The sequence below is a fragment of the Lepidothrix coronata genome, unplaced genomic scaffold (assembly GCF_001604755.1).
Source record: "Lepidothrix coronata isolate B3197 unplaced genomic scaffold, Lepidothrix_coronata-1.0 Scaffold97, whole genome shotgun sequence".
NCBI classification, from domain to species: domain Eukaryota; kingdom Metazoa; phylum Chordata; class Aves; order Passeriformes; family Pipridae; genus Lepidothrix; species Lepidothrix coronata.
This window is the reverse complement of record NW_016690277.1, coordinates 2650462-2669917: the sequence shown is the minus strand read 5'-3', so window position 1 is coordinate 2669917 and position 19456 is coordinate 2650462. Positions and strand designations below refer to the sequence as shown.

Sequence of the window (19456 nt, the reverse complement as noted above, 5' to 3'; positions counted from 1 at the left end):
CAACAAATGATTATGCCAAATAATTAAAAATAGGTTGGGGGGGAGGGTGTGTAGGTGTGGATACCAATTTGTGAAAGATTCAAATTGAATTACCCCTCAAGTCTGCAAGACATATTATGGAGTTTTCACCAAATTGAAATAGGCAACCCTTTACCAAACTCTAAGAGGCAACATACCTCTGTTACATGACAAATATGAGTAGAGGAGCTACTTGTGTTTGATCTCTTCACAAACTGCTGGTGTAGAAATGGCAGACAGAGGAGTACTCCAATGCCACAGCACTGGGTTTCACGGAGAATCACTGCCTTGCAGTTACAATTTACATAAGCCTGGGGGACTGTCTCAGACTAGGGCAAAACATGCACATACTGTGAATAATTATTTAACAGTTTCTCTACTGCCTGTGTCTTATTTCTGCAAGGAAGATGTCTTGAGACGAGAGAATATGCACAGAAGAACCAGAGCCAACTGAATTCTCATCGTGCTGCCCCTGGAGACATGAAAACCCAGCAGACTGGGAACCAGAGCTTTCCTCTTCTACCTCCTTCACCTTTCAACCGGGAGACCAGCAACAGAAGAGGAACACTGGTCAGTGAGACAGGTCTAAGCTCACACCAGTATTGCAAGGGCAGAAACAAGACCAAACCCTGCACATTCTTCTGTGCCAACAGAGCCACACAATTAGTGTCCTGCTATTAAAATGTGAAACCAAACACAGAGCCACATGCCACATCCCAAACCAGTCAGACTATAACTAAACTAAATTAAACAGGCACAGTATGGTAATCACAAAATGCCAAAACAAATATTGATGAAAAAATACATTGAAAATTTATAGTGATGCTAAACATTCACCTCCTAATGTCCAGGCTGAGGAAATGTTATATAGCACTAACTACATGCCAATCACCTAATCCACTAAAGAAAACTTATTAATGAAGTACAACTATTCCAATTGACTGCACAAAGTAAAATTATTCAAACTGTCTATACATACTTTCTCAAAAACATCTTTTATCTAGTAGCTGTAGAAACTCAAATACCAACTAAGTTGTCTCACTTATGTTTCAAGTCTTATCTATTGGTCTGAGACTAACACAGACTAGGAACATCCTAACTGACTTGCCCTACTAGACAGGTTTAAACAGACAAGGTGGTTTCATCTTCACTTTTTGTTGAAAAAACTTACAAGCTATTTCTAACATGCCTACAGTCTGTTCTCCTCAGACTCATGACACAGCCAGACTTCTGCAATCCACACACCCAGCCCACGCACTTGAGGAAACCTGCCTGTACAGAAAGATCAGTAGACAACAGCATAGTGGAAATTTCCTCTCCTTTGCTATTCAAATGGCAGAGTAGCTGGAAGCTCTTATTTCCATCTGAATGGAGGAGAACTCCTGTCAGAGCTCGGGCCCTCTCCTGACAGACAGGAGATACTGGCACGGCAGAGAAAGCACACCCCATGCACAGCCCGCTTAAAGCTCCTCCTCACTATTTCAACATTAGTATTCATTGAGATTGTGTCAAGGCCAAGGATGTATTGGCCTGTTCCTTTACACCACGCTGAGATTCTTGTTGGTTTTGTAAGGACAACGTTTAAGTATCCCAACTACATCCAAGTTTTGGGAGGAGACGCAGCATTTTCTAAAGTCAGTAAATATGTCCCATGAGGGCTGAAGAAACATCCTAATATTAAGCATTTGTACGGTTTAATATGAGAAAACACATTCGGAAAATATAAATATTTTTACTGGAAGGAACGAGATTATGATAACATGCTTTCCAGCTCAGAGGAAAGCAATGGGATGACTACCTGAAAATGGGAAAACAAACCCTGCCTTCACAAGCTTTACTGGAGAGCCTTCCTTTGAAAGCTTCCTTTAAAAAAATAAAAGGCCCAGAAGCCCCACGCTGGAACAAATTTAGCACGATGACGCACAACGACAGACAGCGCTCACTCTGGAATCGGGGCTCATGAACTTTTTTGGGGTTTGGGGGTTTTCCTGTGCTCCCCCTCCCCGTCCCACAGCTACAAGTACAAAGGCAATTTGCGCCCATTCATTCTGGATTCCCTGCGCCGCTGGAGCGCGGGGGGGGCGCGCTGGGAAGGGCTGGAGCGGCGGAGCCGCCCCGGCACGCGCGGGCTGCGGGGGCCACACCGCGGGCGGGGCCGCCCCGCACCTCGCGACCCAAGGCCCGTCACGGCCGCACCGCGGCGGCCCCCGGGGCGGCCCGGGCGAGGGAGGAGCCGGCGGGCCCGGACCGGTGCCGGGTGGGCGGTGAGTCGGCCCGGGGGGCGCTCCGGGAACTCCCGTTCCCATCCCCGACCCCCGCCCCCGCTGTCACGGACGGCGCTATTTTTAGCGCGGCGGTTGTAGCGGGCGCCGGGCGCGTGCGCCGCGCGGGGCCGCCTCACCTGGCGCGCGCCGCCCCCGCATCCCCCCGCGCCCCCGCGGGGAACCTCCCGCATCCCGCCCCCGCACACCCCCCACCCCCACCCCCTCCCCTCCCCTCCCGCGCTCGGCCCCNACCCCCTCCCCTCCCCTCCCGCGCTCGGCCCCGCTCCCCGCCGCCCCTCGGCTCCGCCGGCGCCGCGCCCCGCCCTTGTGCCCCTTAGGGCGGCAGCGCTCACCCCAGCTCTTCGCCGTGCGCCCCAGGAACTCGCCGCTGCTGGGGTTGTAGATGAACTGCCGCCACTCGGCCATGCTCTGGCGGAACGGCTTCTTCGTCTCCTTGGACATGGCGAGGCGAGCAGCGGCCGCGTCGCGCACCCCGGCGGTGGAGCCTCCCCGGCAGAGAAAGCCGCAGACAGCGCCCGCTCCCAACCGCTAAGTAAGTGCGGCCGCGGCGCCCGGCGGGAGAGCGGGCGGGGGCCGGCGCGCGGAGCCCGTCCCGGTCCCGCCCCTCGTCCCTGGTCCCGCCCCCGCGCCGGGCGGGACCCGCCGCGCGCCGCCCGCAGCCAATCCGCGCCCGCCGCGCGCGCGCCCCCCGGCGGCCCTCGCCGCCCGCTGCGACCGCACGCGGCCCTGCCTCGCGCCCGCCTCGGCCCCGCGCGCGCCGGCCCTGAGGGGAGCGGGGGGGGGGACACGGGGTGGCCGCGGGGCCTCGGCGGCGCCGGGTACGGGCAGATCCAAGAGGAACGGAGCGGAGCTGCGGCCACATCGCTTCCCAAACGGCACCTGCCCCCGCCGCCCGCCAGGGGGTCTCGCTCCAGCCCCTCCGGTCCTCTCCCGGCCCGGGTTCCGGGCACTGCGGACCCCGGGCGGTGCAGGACGGGGGTGCTGCACCGCGGGGCGATTCCTGATGTCTGACCATCTTAGGGAAATACCAGGGGACACGTGTAATCCGCATTTCGGCATCCCTGTGATCCTGCACAATCCCGAAACACCGGCAGAAAAAACACGAATATGTCAGGATGCTCTAGAAGGGCTATTGGTAATACGACTTCTGGAGCGTAAGGCTTCCAAAGCTCACTTGCTGACGCCTTCCTGAAGGTCCAAGTCAGAACAGCACATAGCCCCATTCCCCATCTCCCGGCTGGTAGCAGAGGAGCAGACTCCATTTACTCCTTGGCGTGGATCAAGATTAAAAGCCCCGAAATTCTCTTTCCCCAGTACCAAGCGCAGCAGTGCCAGCCCCTGTGCACACCCCCAGCCCTGAGGGTCAGCTCTAATGTGTTCTCCCTCATAGGGTCCTCAACCAGTATCAATAAAGGCATTACCTGGAGACTTTGCAAAACTCAAGTGTAACAGGAAAGTTCCTACATCAAAGCAGTTCTTAAAATAGTCAATAAGCCAGAGATAAAACCCGAGTGAAAAAGCTACACCAGACGACATCTTAAAATGTAAGAGAAACAATATAAGAGATAAACATATACATAAACCATAGATAAACCATAAACAAGAGGACTAATTAATGAAAAGGAAATACATATTTATCAGCCAGCGTGGCTAGTTTTAATTTTTATGATGGTTGCAGTATAATTCATGCCAGAAAGCAGTAAAGTATAAAACAGAATAAACCTATTTGCCTCCCAACTGCCTGATTCCAGTAGCCTCTTCTGTTACAGTACATCAGCCAAATCATTCTATTTGCTGTAAAACAACAGCAGAAAGTAGCTATCACTCACTAATTATGCTGTGTCATACTGATCAGCTCACAGATTCCATTTCAGGCCAAAAATAAGCTCTGTCCATTTTTATTTTTCTTTTAAATGTCACCGAGCAAAAGACTGTCATTTCATTCTAACAACTGCTTTGCTGAATTATTTTTCCCAGCTAATTCAAATAGGTATCCTATACTCTTAGGGAATAATATGTCAGCAAAATGTATCTATAACCATCTTTTGGAATGGGACACCATACTAATTCAATAACATTAAAGTTTGCTAGATGCAAAGACTGGGGGAGTTAACACTGATTAAAAAAACCAGATTGTCTCTAAGGAACAACCAAGCCCTGCATTATGCAATGAAATGTCAACATCTAAATATATTCATATTAAAAAAAAATTAAAGGAAATGTAAAGCAAAGTATTAAAGGAACTAGTATTACCCAGCAACCACTGAAGCTTTTTGGTCTGGATATCATAAAACATAGGAATCTTTTTGTGCTCTGCTCCAGTGAGTTTCAGAGGCTTAGTTTTAGTGTAATTGCTATTATGCTTATTTTTAAAATCAGTGATCTCACACAGCCCAGCCTGACCTGGATGGAATGGTGGGTCCTCACCTCCACTGAAAATCAAACTGCTTCTGAGATGCAAAAGGGTCAATGTTCTGACTCATGGGCATACAAACCCATTAGCTGGACACTGATCCCAGGTGAAATAATGGAAAGGCCCCTCCATACTCCAGTTAATACAAAGTACTGAATGAGGACAACATGATCTGCTATAGGGTTACCCACAGGAGCCCTGGAGTTGGGGTCCAGATGGGCAGGGCCCTGGCCAGGCGTGGGCTCAGCCTGGGCTGGGGACCAGCACACCCCTGGCAGTGCGAGGTCACGGGAGATGGAAAAGAACTAATGCAACTGAATGTGCATAAAAACTGGTCTTCTAGAAAGAAGATATCTGCACACATTGATGAAGAAATGGTACAAAAACACCTGCAGCCACTTCTGGTATTTACAAGAGCAGGAAAATATTAGTGATAGTTCAAAGAGTACTGAAAGATTATCCAGGGAGCAGAAAACATGCTGACTTAGAATATGGAGCTTCCACATATCAGCTTATTTAGCTTCTGAAACAAAAAAAACCAAACCTGTCAAGAAACTGGATTACTTTGAATAGGTACTTAAATATAGAAAAGAGATCTTGATAGTATGACCTTTCCAACCTTGCTGGCAAAGGCAATGATATCCATTTGCTGGAAACTAGAACTAGACAAACCTAATGTTGACATTTCCTGACTGTGAGGGCAATTAAATATTTAAATACTTTATATCAGGAGAGATACTAGGTACACATTTGCTTGCATTTTAATAATGAGATTAGATATACTTTTTAAAGACAGCTTTTAACTCAGCTTTGGAAGAAATCCAGTTGTGCGTGTCAGATGGTTACTGAAATATTTGAGTTGGTTCCACAGAGAGAAATGAGTGAGTGACACTGGTGGTTCTGAACATAGGTGTCTGTCCATTGACAAGTTTGGGCTCACCTCACAGACCATTCAACACTAGGAATGCTCCTCAGAAACAATTTCCTGATTCTCTGGAAAGGCCACTTGATCTGCATGGCAGATCTTTGTGTAATTGGTACAACCAATCATATTGGTGCTTCCCAAAGCACAACAGGAAGATAACCACCTTGACTCACTCTCAAGAAAATAAGGTATGATGATGATAAAAATGTAAACCATTTAACACAAAAAAAAAATTCCAAACTTTAAAAATGTTAATTGTCCAAACATACATGCTAAGTTCTTTTAAAAAATTGTCATGCAGAACTTTAGGCAAAAAATAAAATATGATGGGAAGCAAGATTGCAGTCGTACAGTACAGAAACTCTACAGAGGGCAGTTCTTCAGCCCAAGTTAATTTTTTCTTGTGTTGCTAAAGGGAATTTCACTTTGGCCCATGGGAGAATTCCTGAAGATTAGAAAGCCACCCCCTTCTTTTATAGTTTGGGTCTAGGGTGGACCACAGCATGACACAACTTTGGCACCACTTGGATAGCTCCCTGGGGCTGCTGTAACCTCCACAGGAGCCTGCCCAGTCTCGTTTCAAAGCAGCTTTTGAATTGCAAGAGACGTATGCATCAGGCTCAAATCTGCTGCTTTATCTTCAGCTAAGTTTTAAGCTGGAATTAGAAGATACATGATAAACTCAGGAAAGACCAACTTAAAAAATACTATGACTGAGAAATACTTTCCACTTCACTGTACAAAATACCAAGAAACATAAGACACACATTTTCATGAGAAAAAAAAAATACAAAAGACTTCCCACTAAAAATGAAAAAGAAAATGTGTGTCATTGTGAGAGTAGAAAGACTACAGAAACAGTTCTTGTGTTTGGGAGTTTGCCAATGCATCAGAAAGGGCTGGTAAAAATGCATTCATTGTGCAGAGCCCCCTCACTCTTGAAAAAACTCCTTTATTCACAGAGACAGGATTCTGCTCTCATATAGCACCATAACTCCTGTGAAGTCAATGGGAGTTGACTTGCATTACGCAGAGGAGACTTTTGCCCAGATATTCAGCATTTGTTTACAGTAGGAACAAGAGCCTCTAACTATTGTTGAAAACTATTTCACTGCTTATTTTTAATACAAAGGGTTCAAAGTGAGGAAAGCTCAATTTGTAGGAATTTCATAACTGTTGGGGTTTTCATCCATTTTATAACACATGCAGTCAGAGTTCAGTTTCAGATTTTTGTTTTCATGGACAAGTAAAAGAGCTTCTTAGTTAAAGCTGGTTTAAGAGAAGTTTGTAAAAATGAGGTATGTCTTAATTGCTAAACATTTTTCTCTCCTCTTGAGCTAATACTTTGTAAACAGCAATTGAGTGAAGGACCACAGGCAGATACTGGTAAGGTCTGTCTGTGCTGCATCAGTGAAGTACTGGACTGATGCAGAAAAAAGCAGCTGGGCAAAACAGCTGGCATTAGTTGATGGATGTCTCTGGGAAGGGAGCAGAAAGGGAAGGAGCAAATGGGAACTCATTCAGAAGAGGGGATAAAGAGGGAAAATGAAGCACGGGAAAGACAGGGTGAGGAGTTTGGGGCTGAAAATTAAGTTTAATGATGAAAATCACATTAATTATCAAGTGCTGCTGTAAGACAATAGTCCCTCCTCCTCTCCCTATTCCACTGTCCCTTCCAACCCTGACTGTGATTTTTAGCATGTGTTCATTTTACCCCATGATGACCTGATTAGGAGAGCTGAACTGAAAGAAAAGGATCTATACAAGTTTAGTTCCCTGACTCAGCTCACAGGGGAGATCAGGACAGACAGTAGGAGGAATGGGACGGACTACCCCTTTCAGTAGCAGCCCACAATTAGATTGGCAGAACCACATCCTGAGTTCAGCAGGGGACTCAGGCAGCAAGCCAAGGAGAAAGCCAGCACTGGCTAAGGCAGGAGACTGAGGCTGAAACGAAGAGTATATGAAGACAAAAAACTGTTGAAAAATTGATGTTAGAGGCAATGAAAGGCCTAGAGAAGGGAGGTCAGGTTTGGAAAGAGGAAGAGGGTAGAAAGCAATTGCAGGAGTCTCTGTCCTTGCTGGAGCGTTCTGTTCTGCCCTTGAAGACATATTAGAAAATACTAAATTTCATTATTCCTTTACCACCAAATTTTATGATGGCAATTGTGAGCTAATATGCTAATATGTCATTGCTTTCTGTTATCACAGAAGATGACAACTTCTTAATCTTATCAGTAATCAATGCATGCAGCAGGGAAAAGTCTTTTGCATTCATCTAATCTTACTGATAAAAGAAGTGGTATCATACTGACATGATAGTCTCATCATAGTACTGACATGTCTCTAGGTTGTTAAAAAATGGGAAAAGGAAAATATAATTAAACAACAACAACAAAGACAAAGAACACCTGTAAATTAGAAAAGTCCTGGAAAAGAAACCAGTTTTTAAAGGTTGGCTAGTACACAACTAAAGACGAGCAAGAAAGACTCATTAAAAACTTTTCCTCTAAAAGTGATACCTAAAAACCAAAAAGCTTTGGAAGACAAATTTTAATTTAAACTTTTCTTTATCTGATGTGTCTGTTAAGATATCTATCACATGAAAGTGTTCATTTTTTTTGTTCTGTTTTCCTTCTGCATCTACATTTTCCCACTGATGTAAATTTAGTCTATACAATGCAGCAGTTTGTGCAGATGACTCTGAAATACAATAGGTTGCCCCTTAATTTACTTAAATGCTACTGAGAAATTGTCCCACGATGGGAACTAGTATTTTCAGTTTTCCCAGTCCAACTTTCTTCCCCCAGTCAAGTCACTAATTCCCTTAGTGATCTTGAACAAATCATTTGATTTAATTGTACCCATATCAAGCCAGCTGGATAACTGGAGTAAAAAGCAGCTCTTGACTGAAAACCAAACGCTGTGTCGGAACTGTGCCTTCTCCAGAAACCAGACACGAGTGAGAGTAACACGTTTCCCCTTGGGACCACTGTGAGGGAGTCAAGCATTCCAAATGTGTTTCAAAATCTACAAGATGGGTTCAAGTTTGGTCTTGAAAGATATTCTTGCTAATCCAGTAATTAACGTGCTGGTTTTGCATAGAATAAAGAATCTTAAATATTTAGAGGGGTATTATTACAGTGTTTTTAAAAGAGTCACTATTTCTTAAAACATATTAATTTACTTGTTCACTTCAAACAGACTGGATCTCAACTGTTATGTTTTTTAAACTCTGGTGGCTTACTTAATGAATGCTTGTGACTCACAAGGCCTATTATTAGTCCTTCTGAGCATACATTAGCTAAAAAAAAATTATAGCAAGCCAGCTTTTATGTACTGTTTAGCAGAAAGTTCACAGTATTATATAAACCGTTGAAATGTAGTTCCCCTTTAACTGTTAAAATGTATTGTAATCTACTTGTTTTGGGTATGTTCTGTTTTACTTCCTAATCCAAATAGTGTGTGTTACATACATACACCTTAGTGATGGTGACATCAAACTGAAGTTATAAAAATATTTAATATTTAATGGTGTATAGGAACAGCTCTTAACCAATCTATTTATCTGAGGTTATTTATTAAGTCTTCGTGAGTATTTCTGTCCCTCCCTGAGAGCTAGAGTTGTTAAAAAGCTCACCACCTTCCTCCTCTCCTTAACCACAAATGATACTGCAAATGCTCAGCATTTTTTCCATTAAGCCCTACGTCCATCTGTTCCTGATAAATTCATTTGTAGGGAGTATCCCTATAGTAAGTACAATTGTGGAATGTCCACAGAGAGTCACAAGGCTTACAAATTGAGATAATGTCCACTTTTTATGCTAGGCAGTCAATCTGTTTATTTATATGATTTTGAAAGAGGAAGTTGAAAAAAGAAGAACTTTTGAAAATGGAAAATGACAGTCAGCATTTTCTTTCTGGTCTGAATGTGTGGGAATTCCACCATTACTCTATTTTTGGTCTGACTTTTTTACAGCATTTTTGGTAAGATTATACTACCTCCCTACAGCAAACTATCGAATCCTTTTAAACAAAATTATAAACTCTCAGCAGTTGATTTTGGTTGATTTTTAACTATCTGTGGTTTCAAAAGAGCAGTAGATACACTTTGTAGTCTATAACACAGGTTTATAAATAAATATTATAGGAATAATATAAAAGAATCAGAGCTACATTGGATCCATATGCCCATTTCTTTTGATTCTACAGGCTCCTGCATGTTTAATTCCCAGTAAATGCTAGCAGATTTCCCCCAAAGGGCCACCAATAAAGGTTTTAAATTAGTTTTAAAATGTATTTTCCAATTTCTCTCACACTTAAACAAGCAGATACAACAGGCCTCCCTTTTCATTGCTTCCTAATCATAATACAATCAAAAATGTTTATTCTGCCTCCTACTGCCAGATGCAGTCCTTTAAAAGGAAACTATACTTAAACCAGAACATTTAGCTGATCTCTATATACTTTAAGGGCAACAGTGGTTCTTACAAGATGATGGTAAAATACAAGTTTTTTAATACATAGTGGCTGGGGAAGGTTTTTTTTCAGATTCATACTGCAGACAAAACCAACAAAAATCCACACTTGAGTGCTCACATAATAAGCAAAACTGCTGTATCTTCTCCACGTGCTGGGAGAGATACTTCCCATACACAAATGGAAGTGTTTTGAGTAGAAGAACCAGGATATAGTTCACTGAAAAATTGAAAGAAAACCCTGTCAAAATGTAGTCTGTTATAATCACAGATACCTATAATCATAGAGCCTATGAGAAAATAAAATCTTAAACTACAAACAAATCATATTAAAACATAGACTGAAATGTTCTACAGTCTTTTTTATTGCAGTTCTCTGTTGCTGTAATTGTAATGGGCACTTTGTGCTCTAATACCATCAATCTTCATTTTTTATTTATCTGCTAAATTGTTTGCTATCAGAAGAAAGACAAGATAATTTACAATAAAAGCCCATCTGCATAGATGGGCAAACGTAATTGCACATTCTAATGCTCAGACCAAAGACATATTGATTGTAACTGAGAGATCTATTTGTTAACAAATCTGGGGCCACAGGAATGGATTTTTGAAAATATAATTCCATAACATGAATAAAAGAAAGTACTTACAGCCATCCTAAGGAGCAAATCTGGTTGTGATTTCTGGCAGAAATCACAGTGCAGTTTCTGTGTGTCAAAGGTGATTTGTGAAGCTGGTGAAGGAACTGTACTTCCCATGTGCTATGGAGACTGTTCTCAGCATTTCAACACAAACTAAGATAGCTGGGCACTGCACTGCACACACCTAGAGTTTTAAGGCTGATGTACAGATACTATCCTTGCACTTCACGTCAAGCTGGGTTTCTGAAATTTGGACACAACAAAGGTTATTAACAAGGTTATTAAAGGTTAGTAATGAATACTTGAAAGGAATGACTGCCCTGTATAACTATAGCAGAAAAATAAGAGTTAAATTGCATTTAAAACACTTAAGTGACTGCAGAGAAAATGGTCATTTGTGTAAACTGTAGGCAGTGAATTCATACTCTTAACACAATGTATGCTATAGAGCTGATTTCTCAAATCTATTATATAATGCCCCAAACAGTGTTCAAATAAATACCACACCAGGAAATACTAAACATCTGCCTTAAGTTTGACCATGAAATACAATTTGGTCTGTTCCCTCCTCTTTGGTAATTGTCAAGTGGTTGAGATGATCTCAATGAGAGCAGATGTTTTGCTAGATTCTAAGTCATTGTGTCAATACCCACTGTGAAGTCAAGGTAGGGCAGCTACCATATGTCTTCTAAATATGCATTCTGTATTTTAAAATATTCTTAGAAGGAGGATTAATTTCAAAACTTTGTATTAAATTAGGTCACTTCACTTAATCATTAATAATTCATATTACCAAGATACAAACCTAGTTCATCTTATCTGCATCCACTGCTGTGTGTATACATACATACATACCCTGGAGTAAATTGGAAGACAAGCAAGCCACAAATTAGAAACTCTGTATTTAGGTGGGAGAGGAATTGTTTATGCAGCATACAAAACTGCCAGCAATTATTGCTAAACAATGTTCTTGATCACAGACCTAAGAAATTCTGGATTTGGGGGAAGCCAGTGGGGATTCAGGTTTCGTGTCTTTCTGCTATAGAAAGGGCGCCAATAGCAAAACCACATTTGCAATCTCAGCTGTTAACTTTGGAACAGCTCGTATCTCTGTGCAAAAATAATTTTAATTTTATGCATTGCATTTTTTTACAAAGCTTTGAGTATTCTTCTCTCGCCATTGTCCTTCCATTTCAATTACATTTGGGGCAGACTTCTTAACCTGTGATTAATGTACAGATGGGAAAGTAACACTGAAGAGTTAATGATGAGCCAAAGATTGTATTTACTGTACAGGCTTTTACTTTGCTTGTGGCTTATGCAGAGATTGTACATGCATGTATTATCTGAATGGCACAGCGAGCTGTACTACCCTGTTCCTTCTCCTGCAGCCTTCTGGGGAGAGGAGAACAGCCTGGAGAAGCACTGACCTTTCTGGAGCAGCAGCTCTGGAGCAGAGGGTGGGGAGGGCAGAGGCACAGCAGGCAGGAACGCTGGAATGAACAGGGTTTGCTGGCAGCAGGGAAAGGGCTCAGAACCAGCCCTAGAAATAAGGATGTTTCTCTAACAGGGAGCTGTGTAAACTATGTATGCATTAGGAGGCTGCTGAAAGCTGCCCAACTGGAAGGCAAAACTGAGCAGTTCACCCCGTAAGGCACACTGGCCAGGAGGTTACTTGCAAACTTTTTAATCCAACTCCACTGATAAGCCTCAGCTTTCTCTGTAAAGAATTCTTGCTTGTGTTTGTTGTTTTGTGTGCTAATATCATCTCACTTCAGAGATGGGAACCTTTTGGGTTCTTTCAGCAGGTTCAACTTTAAAAAAAGACTGAGTTGGTCTGCTTTAAAGCCTTTGGTGACTACAGTTAAAAGTGATAAATATACGATATAATATATGAAAATTATATTTATGAATATGTAAATAGAACAATCAGCTAAAAATGCTAATGACATGCATTATGATCTATATTCCCAACAAGAGTAAATTTAATTTCTGAAATCAATTTAACCATAATACTTCTACTGCAGATTTTTCTTTTCTATTTTAGTACATTCTCTGTTGAATTGTTCTTCAACAGCAGTTTAGCAGCAGTAAAAACACAGCAAGGTTCATTTAAAAACTAAACCTAGGAGATAAATTTCCAGCCGTAGATGTCTTGAACAGTCACATATGATCTCCATTATTAATCATACAGACATTTCTCCTGGTTTTAATGCTAGAATTGTAAACTCTGAAACAAAATAGAGTATCTTCTTTTCTAACTTGATTTCTGTAATACCAACAGAGATAAAATCCCATTGTGACATACATACTCTTGTTTCGTAGACATAAGATTTCCACTTCTTTTGGGTCAAATCATACATTATTAATCAATTTCTAGAGAAAATTATCTGATTAAGATTCCTATTAATTAAAAAAATTCCTTCTTTCATATTACTCACTTTTCTAAGTTTGTGTGCAGTTTGAGTCAAGTAGTGCTGGGTTCAGTACACTTCTTGTTTTGTTTTTCAGCTACTTATTTCAGAATAAATCAATTTGGCATCTGGAAATCTGAAGTGTTTTGTCACTAGAGCTTATGCCTGTTGCTCAAATCAGAACAGAGGGACCATGTTTTTTCAAAAGGGTATGTCCTCCCATATAGTTAAAAATATTTTTTTCTTTAAGACTTTTCCCTGCTCTAAAAAGGGTTAACATTAAGCAAAAAGTAAATAAAAATGCTGCTTTCTGAACTCGAAGCAGCAGAATAGCCAGAAAAATCCTTAGGGTATCACTCAGAATTACAGATAAGCATCTGTGACCACAGAGACTCTTGTAAAAAAGAAAGTATTTTTTAATTGAGCACATATACTGTGCTCTCAAGCTGTTTAAGTGCCTCCTTGTGTCTCCCTCCCCATTGCTTTGCTTCTTCAGTGAAATGAAAGCCCTTTAAGTTGACAAAACCATTTGTTTTCACTAGAAACAGAAAACTATACAAATGACTGTGCAGTAGTCTTTAAATTGTATGTTGAGCAACTGAGAAATGGGTAGGTAAACCATCCCTCTGGGGATGGATACACAGACGTTCATTGCAGTCAGCTTTGTGTGCACCATTAAGTTGGATGTTGCAGTTCTTGCCTGGTAGCTGGAGGCTTCATAAATGTTTTCACTTACTATTACAAAATAAATTAGTTTCTTCTAAACAGTCCAAATATTTTCATATAATTTAAGTGACCCAGAGATATGTGTCAAGGTCTGAAACATTATTTCTTCATTCTCTTATCAGCTATATAAAGGAAAAAACAAATTAATAGAGGGTTGCTCACTTGATTTACTATAAGTTAGAAAGTATTTCCAAGGGAAAAAAAAGATTCAGACAGCATATCCTCTCTTGCTATTGGAAGAAAAAAAAGAAAAAAGTCATTGTTCATTTAAAATAATAGCTTTTACAGAACGGGTCTATTTTTTTCCTTACCGGAAGATTGCAGGAACAAAACACAATTAATGCATTTACTGCCACTCCTGATTATGGTGAAGATTTAAGGTCCTGCCTATCCTGTCTTAACTTGATTTTAAATGTCTATTTTTCAGATAATGTCAAGATCATGGTCATTTCAAAACAACAATTTGCAGTCTGGAGCGGTGACTGTTCCATGGATCTCAGAATAACAGATTATCCCTGTGTCCATCCAGACACAAACTGGAAGATGTTTGCTAATACAGCTCACTAATTACAATTTCCTCCCCCTCAAAATTAGTAATTTCCATTATTGTTTCAATTTATAATTTTCCAAATAAAAACTTACCCTCTATTTAGTAGATACCTGTAGCTGATCAATGCCTTAATTAATTAGCCTTACATAACTATGACTGGGACAAGAGGCTGAAGGGGTGCCCAGGATTTATGCTTTATTACCCCACAGCAGATAACTTGATCACACATGTCTGGTCCCAGGCCTATTAGCATAATAAAACTAAAAACCTTGTGGTATAGTATCCATGGCCAACCTTTAACTTCAGAGCTTACCATCTTCTTCTTCTTCTTCTTCTCACTGAAAAAAGATAAGCAAAATATCTAAGAACTTGTGCTCCATGTCTGCTTAGAGACTGCTCTGAAATCACTCATATCAACACCAAGGACATGATGTAACTGCAGTAACTCACCAGTTTTGAGGGAGGCCAAGTTTCAGAACTGATGTGTTCACTTCAAATGAGCTCAGTTTCTTAAATCTGGTAAATCTCAACATTTAAAAAAACCCCCAAAAAACCAGAATATGTGGAATCCTGAAAATCAGGGTCATATTTTATTCAATAGCAAAAGCAGTTAAATATTTTCTGTGCAGTAAGAGATCAACATTCACAACACCAGCAACTTTCATGTACTTGGAGAAAAAAGTAAAATTTGGTTAGGGATCACCTGAGGTCACCCCTGCCTGGAACTGGGTGTGTTTTCTGGTACATATCAAAATTTGAAAGTGAATTGGTCCACACATTGACTAGAGCAGATTCTGCCAGCACTGCCATTCTGCAGAGCCTTGTTCCCTGCTGTTAGTTTTATAGACCAAAAGGAGCTGTTTAAGGTGAGGAAACTGCTGGCAGCAAAATAAACCATCTTGGCAAGAGATCAGGAGGTTTCAATCTCTTGGCAAGAAATCAAAGTTTCCTTCCTTTCCTTGTTTAAAACACTTGATCCACTATTCTCTGTACAAGGCATATGGAAAATTCTGAAGAGCTTATCCATTTCTTTACTCTTTTCCCTGCCCAGAACTGGTGTAACATGGAGCCTTTAGAAGGACCAAATATTAGAGCACATACTCAGTTTTAGTTCTCTGGGAGTAGATCCTGCATTAGGGTTATGAGTTCACGAATTATAGGACTTTTCATCCAGCATCTGTCACCATATTTTCATCCACATCAAAAAGAATATAATGTTTTGATTTAGTATTGACACAGAAAGATGGGGAGAGGAGCAAAAATGTGAACTGCAGAAGTGGGAAAATCACGTGGAGCACAGAATTTAGGAAAAACAGTATTTGAACATTAATCCACTGCTTGATGTAATGGAGTAGAATTCTCATTATGGGATGAGAAATTACTGATTCTTAGGTTGTATCAGACGATACATCATTATTGGATTATTTTAAGAAGTGTACAAACTATCCTTACAATTTAATAAGAGCACATTTTCTGATTTCTTCCCCTGTACTTGATGAAAAGATGCCATGAGCAATACAGCTATAGAACATAGCTGCCCACATTTCTTCAAAAAGTACTGAGAATGGTGCTGCTTTTGCTATTTATCAAATAAAACCAGATGTGAGTATCGATAGATACATAACTACAGAATCATTACACCAAGTCTCAGAGAGTCCATCCTTTTTAGTCTGATACCTTAAACTTGAAAGGTTTTATGCAAGAGTGCTCTGACAGCTGATTAGTTTGGTGCTGGGTTCCAGATTCCAGCACTATCATTTCTCACTTTCACTAAGTAAGCGTGGGAAACCAAAAGTTTACATACTTGTACATGCTGTTGCCAGCACAGCTTAGCTGTTGTAATCAAATATCCAGCATTAAGTCTTTCCCTTCACTCTGGGCAGCAAGATATGTAGATCAGTGTCTTCAAACCTTACTTAATATTAGGATGAATATTTATTATTATGTGGATGCTGATTAAAATAGCCTGCACCAGTGATACATTTTATTTATAGACATGTACAGTAATTGTACCAAGGAACTGATGTGAGTTAAAATATCTCGTCCTTGCTTAAAAAAATATTTCTTAAATTATAGCCTAATTTTTGATATATGTTGATTTCATATTTTTCATCTTTTTGGACACCAGTTCATTGCTGATGTCTCATTATTTTCTCAAGGTAGCTCTGTTTTTACCAACTCCATCAAAGTTTTGGGGCCAAAAATAGCCTCTTATCTGTTTGCAGAATTGCATTAATGTATCAAGTTCTAATGGGGAATAGCATAGAAGTCAGTCTGGAGGAAGGAAGGAAACATACCTTGGAAAGAATAAAAAGAAAAAATTCCTGTATTCATCGGAAAAAACTTCTTTGCTTAATGACTATTTTCAAATCAGCTTTGTAGTTCTTGCATAATTAGGATAGATTAAAACAGATTTACAAGCCAGATACCATATTTGAGATTACTATTCTGCCAATTGTCCTGTACAACTTCAACAGAGTTTCCTCCTGTTGTTCATTACATCCTGTTGGTATTATGTTTTGGGAATAGAATCAAAATTCTTTGGGGCTTGTTTGTAAATCAGGCATCTCCCTCCAGTTATTACAGAGAAACAGGCTAAATTGGTAATTGGTACTAGTGGTTCTTCTTTATGATCATGATGTTTTTGTTACTGATAATGATAAAAAGGATCCATACTTTTTACTATGAATCTAATTCCTTCAGACAAGGAAGGGCACAAACAGGAATGCTTTAGGGGGCTCCCTTTGGTCCTGTTGCTGACATTATCTCACTGGTCCCACTCTGATTATTCCTGTCTATCAGGAACCAGCTTTACTGCCACTGGATCCAGAGAAGCTGTTCCCAACAGTGGGACCAAACTGACTCCATCCATTGGGCAATGGGATTTGTTTTGGTTTGCTTTCATACTCCCAAAGCCACTTCTTGCTTACATGCTGGTGATGTCAGAAGCAACCACTGTGGTGATATGCTCTGCTCTACATCCTTCTGAGAAGTCCAGGCTATGGAAAAAATTTCTGACTTTGTAGTTCCATCAATGTATTTGCACAGACTGAACTGTAACTAAGCACTGCAGAGCAGCAATGCAATTAAAAGAAACCTTTCACCGCTGTCCAAAAGGTGTTCAGTGGGAACAGCATGTATTGCTGTAGGAATGCTTGTGGACAGGACTGATTAACAAATCTGTTCTTACTTGCAGTAGCCCTTTTACTCCAGCGATCCAAAAGTCACGAGACACATCTAGCACATCCCATGTCATGCTTGCATGAAGTATTGCAAAGAAAACATGACTGAACATTCCTGTACAATAGCTGTTTTTTTAAACAGTTACTCCACTATTGTTAACTGAACTACGAGTTATGACAAGTGATATATCCATAGTCATCCCTTTGGCATTCTTTATAAAAACATGAATCACGGAAACATTCATCATGAGGAACTCCCATCATAAGGACATGTACACAGTGTGGCGTTCAGCCTCGCTGTATCTTTCCACTCTGTAAAATGTAACTGTCAGAACAACTTCAATGAATTGTATAGGCCAACATGTAGGTTTGGTAAAGAACAACTGATAAAGCACATGTCAGAATTAATTAGTTGTGTTTAACTTCACATAATGCTTGTGCACAAAAGAAAAATGAAAATTTTCTTTCTTTTTAAGTCATTCTACTGAACACCACAATAGCACCATATTGGTGTACATTAACCAGAAAACAAAACACTTGGAAGGACTGACCTACTAACAAAGCTCAGACATTGAAAAGCATGGATAAAGAGCATACACAGGATAAAATAACTGCTAAACCAGACTGTGCTTGCAGGAAAGGGAGGAATTAACCACTGCAGCTGCCCTGAAGTTGTCAGAGGGATAGGAATAGACCTAAGATACCCAGAAGCCCTTCCAAAGAGACTCATGGGTTTTTTTTTTTCCCATGTTTCTCCCTCCAAAAGCCTTTCACCACTTGGAGTAGCACTTGACTGCAATGGTGTTGACAGCTATTGTTTATGGCACCTTTTGTCTGTCCAAGCTACAGAAGTAACATTAAGTTTCTCTGAAAGTTTATGGGGCTTCATTCAGAACTGTGCCAGCCTTCAGGAGGTGACAGAAGAGGGTACACAACTGGGGTGAATGTAAGGACCATATGCTATGCCATATAAAAGGAAATGAACTTAAGAGAATGGTGCTACCTACAGATATCGCCAGGCACATTTTCCCATGGATGAAGGTACTTGTATTCCAAGAGACACAGTGCCACCCCCTGTGTTCTTGCTCTTCTTCTTTTCCAGGCAAGAGATGCCCACAAGATTGCCACTCCCCTATGAACACTATTTATTCACACTTTTGCAAAGGCAGAGAGGTAAGCAGTAAGAATTTTATACTAGCTCTGCTCAGGTTCAGACAGTTATATAAATGAAATTCAGAGAAACACCGAACGATTTCCTATGAAACATTAATTTTTTGGTCTATTTTTTAAAAATTAAATACTAGATTGAGAGATATTTGCTGTAATAATGCAGTACCTCATCATAAAAGGTCATATGCTTCATTGCATTTGTTTTCAGTTTCTGTCCAGGCACTCCCCACTGTGCCTGTACAGCTCCCCAAGGCCACTGTAATGCAAAGTTTCAAATGCACTCCCTAAGCCACACTGACCATAGGGGACCTTTGCCCATCACATTACATGTGTCAGATCTCAGACTATAAAGTACCAGTAATTTCTTCTATCTGCAGATTTCAAAATTGATGTGTTTGTCACTTGGGAAAAATGTATGCTTTGCTTTTAGCAGAAGTCCCAGAACTGGTAGGCTTTCCAGTGCTTTTGTGGTGCTATGAGCCACAGTTGCTAAGATATTAATTCTTAATTGAAATCCTATTATAGAGAAAAAATACTATGCATAATTAAAATACTTTTTTACAATTCATTACCGCATAAATAAAAGAATTTAAGTATTTTAGTATTAAAAACCTAATAATAAAAAGATAAAAATTATTGTCATAACATCAAAGA

The 19456-nt window shown here is 40.7% G+C and overlaps 1 protein-coding gene and 1 long non-coding RNA gene across 2 annotated transcripts in view; one reads left to right on the top strand and one right to left on the bottom strand.

Annotated features, from left to right (window-relative positions):
- ATP1B3 (ATPase Na+/K+ transporting subunit beta 3) overlaps window positions 1-2914 on the bottom strand; it is a 23745-nt gene extending 20831 nt beyond the window's left edge. The window contains exon 1 of the mRNA XM_017822296.1: window positions 2636-2914. Coding sequence (XP_017677785.1) covers window positions 2636-2744 — 109 coding nt within the window. The 5' untranslated portion in view covers window positions 2745-2914. The remainder of the gene's footprint in view (window positions 1-2635) is intronic.
- A 169-nt stretch (window positions 2915-3083) lies between these two features.
- LOC108500916 lies at window positions 3084-14536 on the top strand. The gene is made up of 3 exons (XR_001876057.1): window positions 3084-3847; window positions 13272-13383; window positions 14328-14536. It is a non-coding gene; the product is annotated as an uncharacterized LOC108500916 (long non-coding RNA).
- The last annotated feature ends 4920 nt before the right edge of the window (window positions 14537-19456 follow it).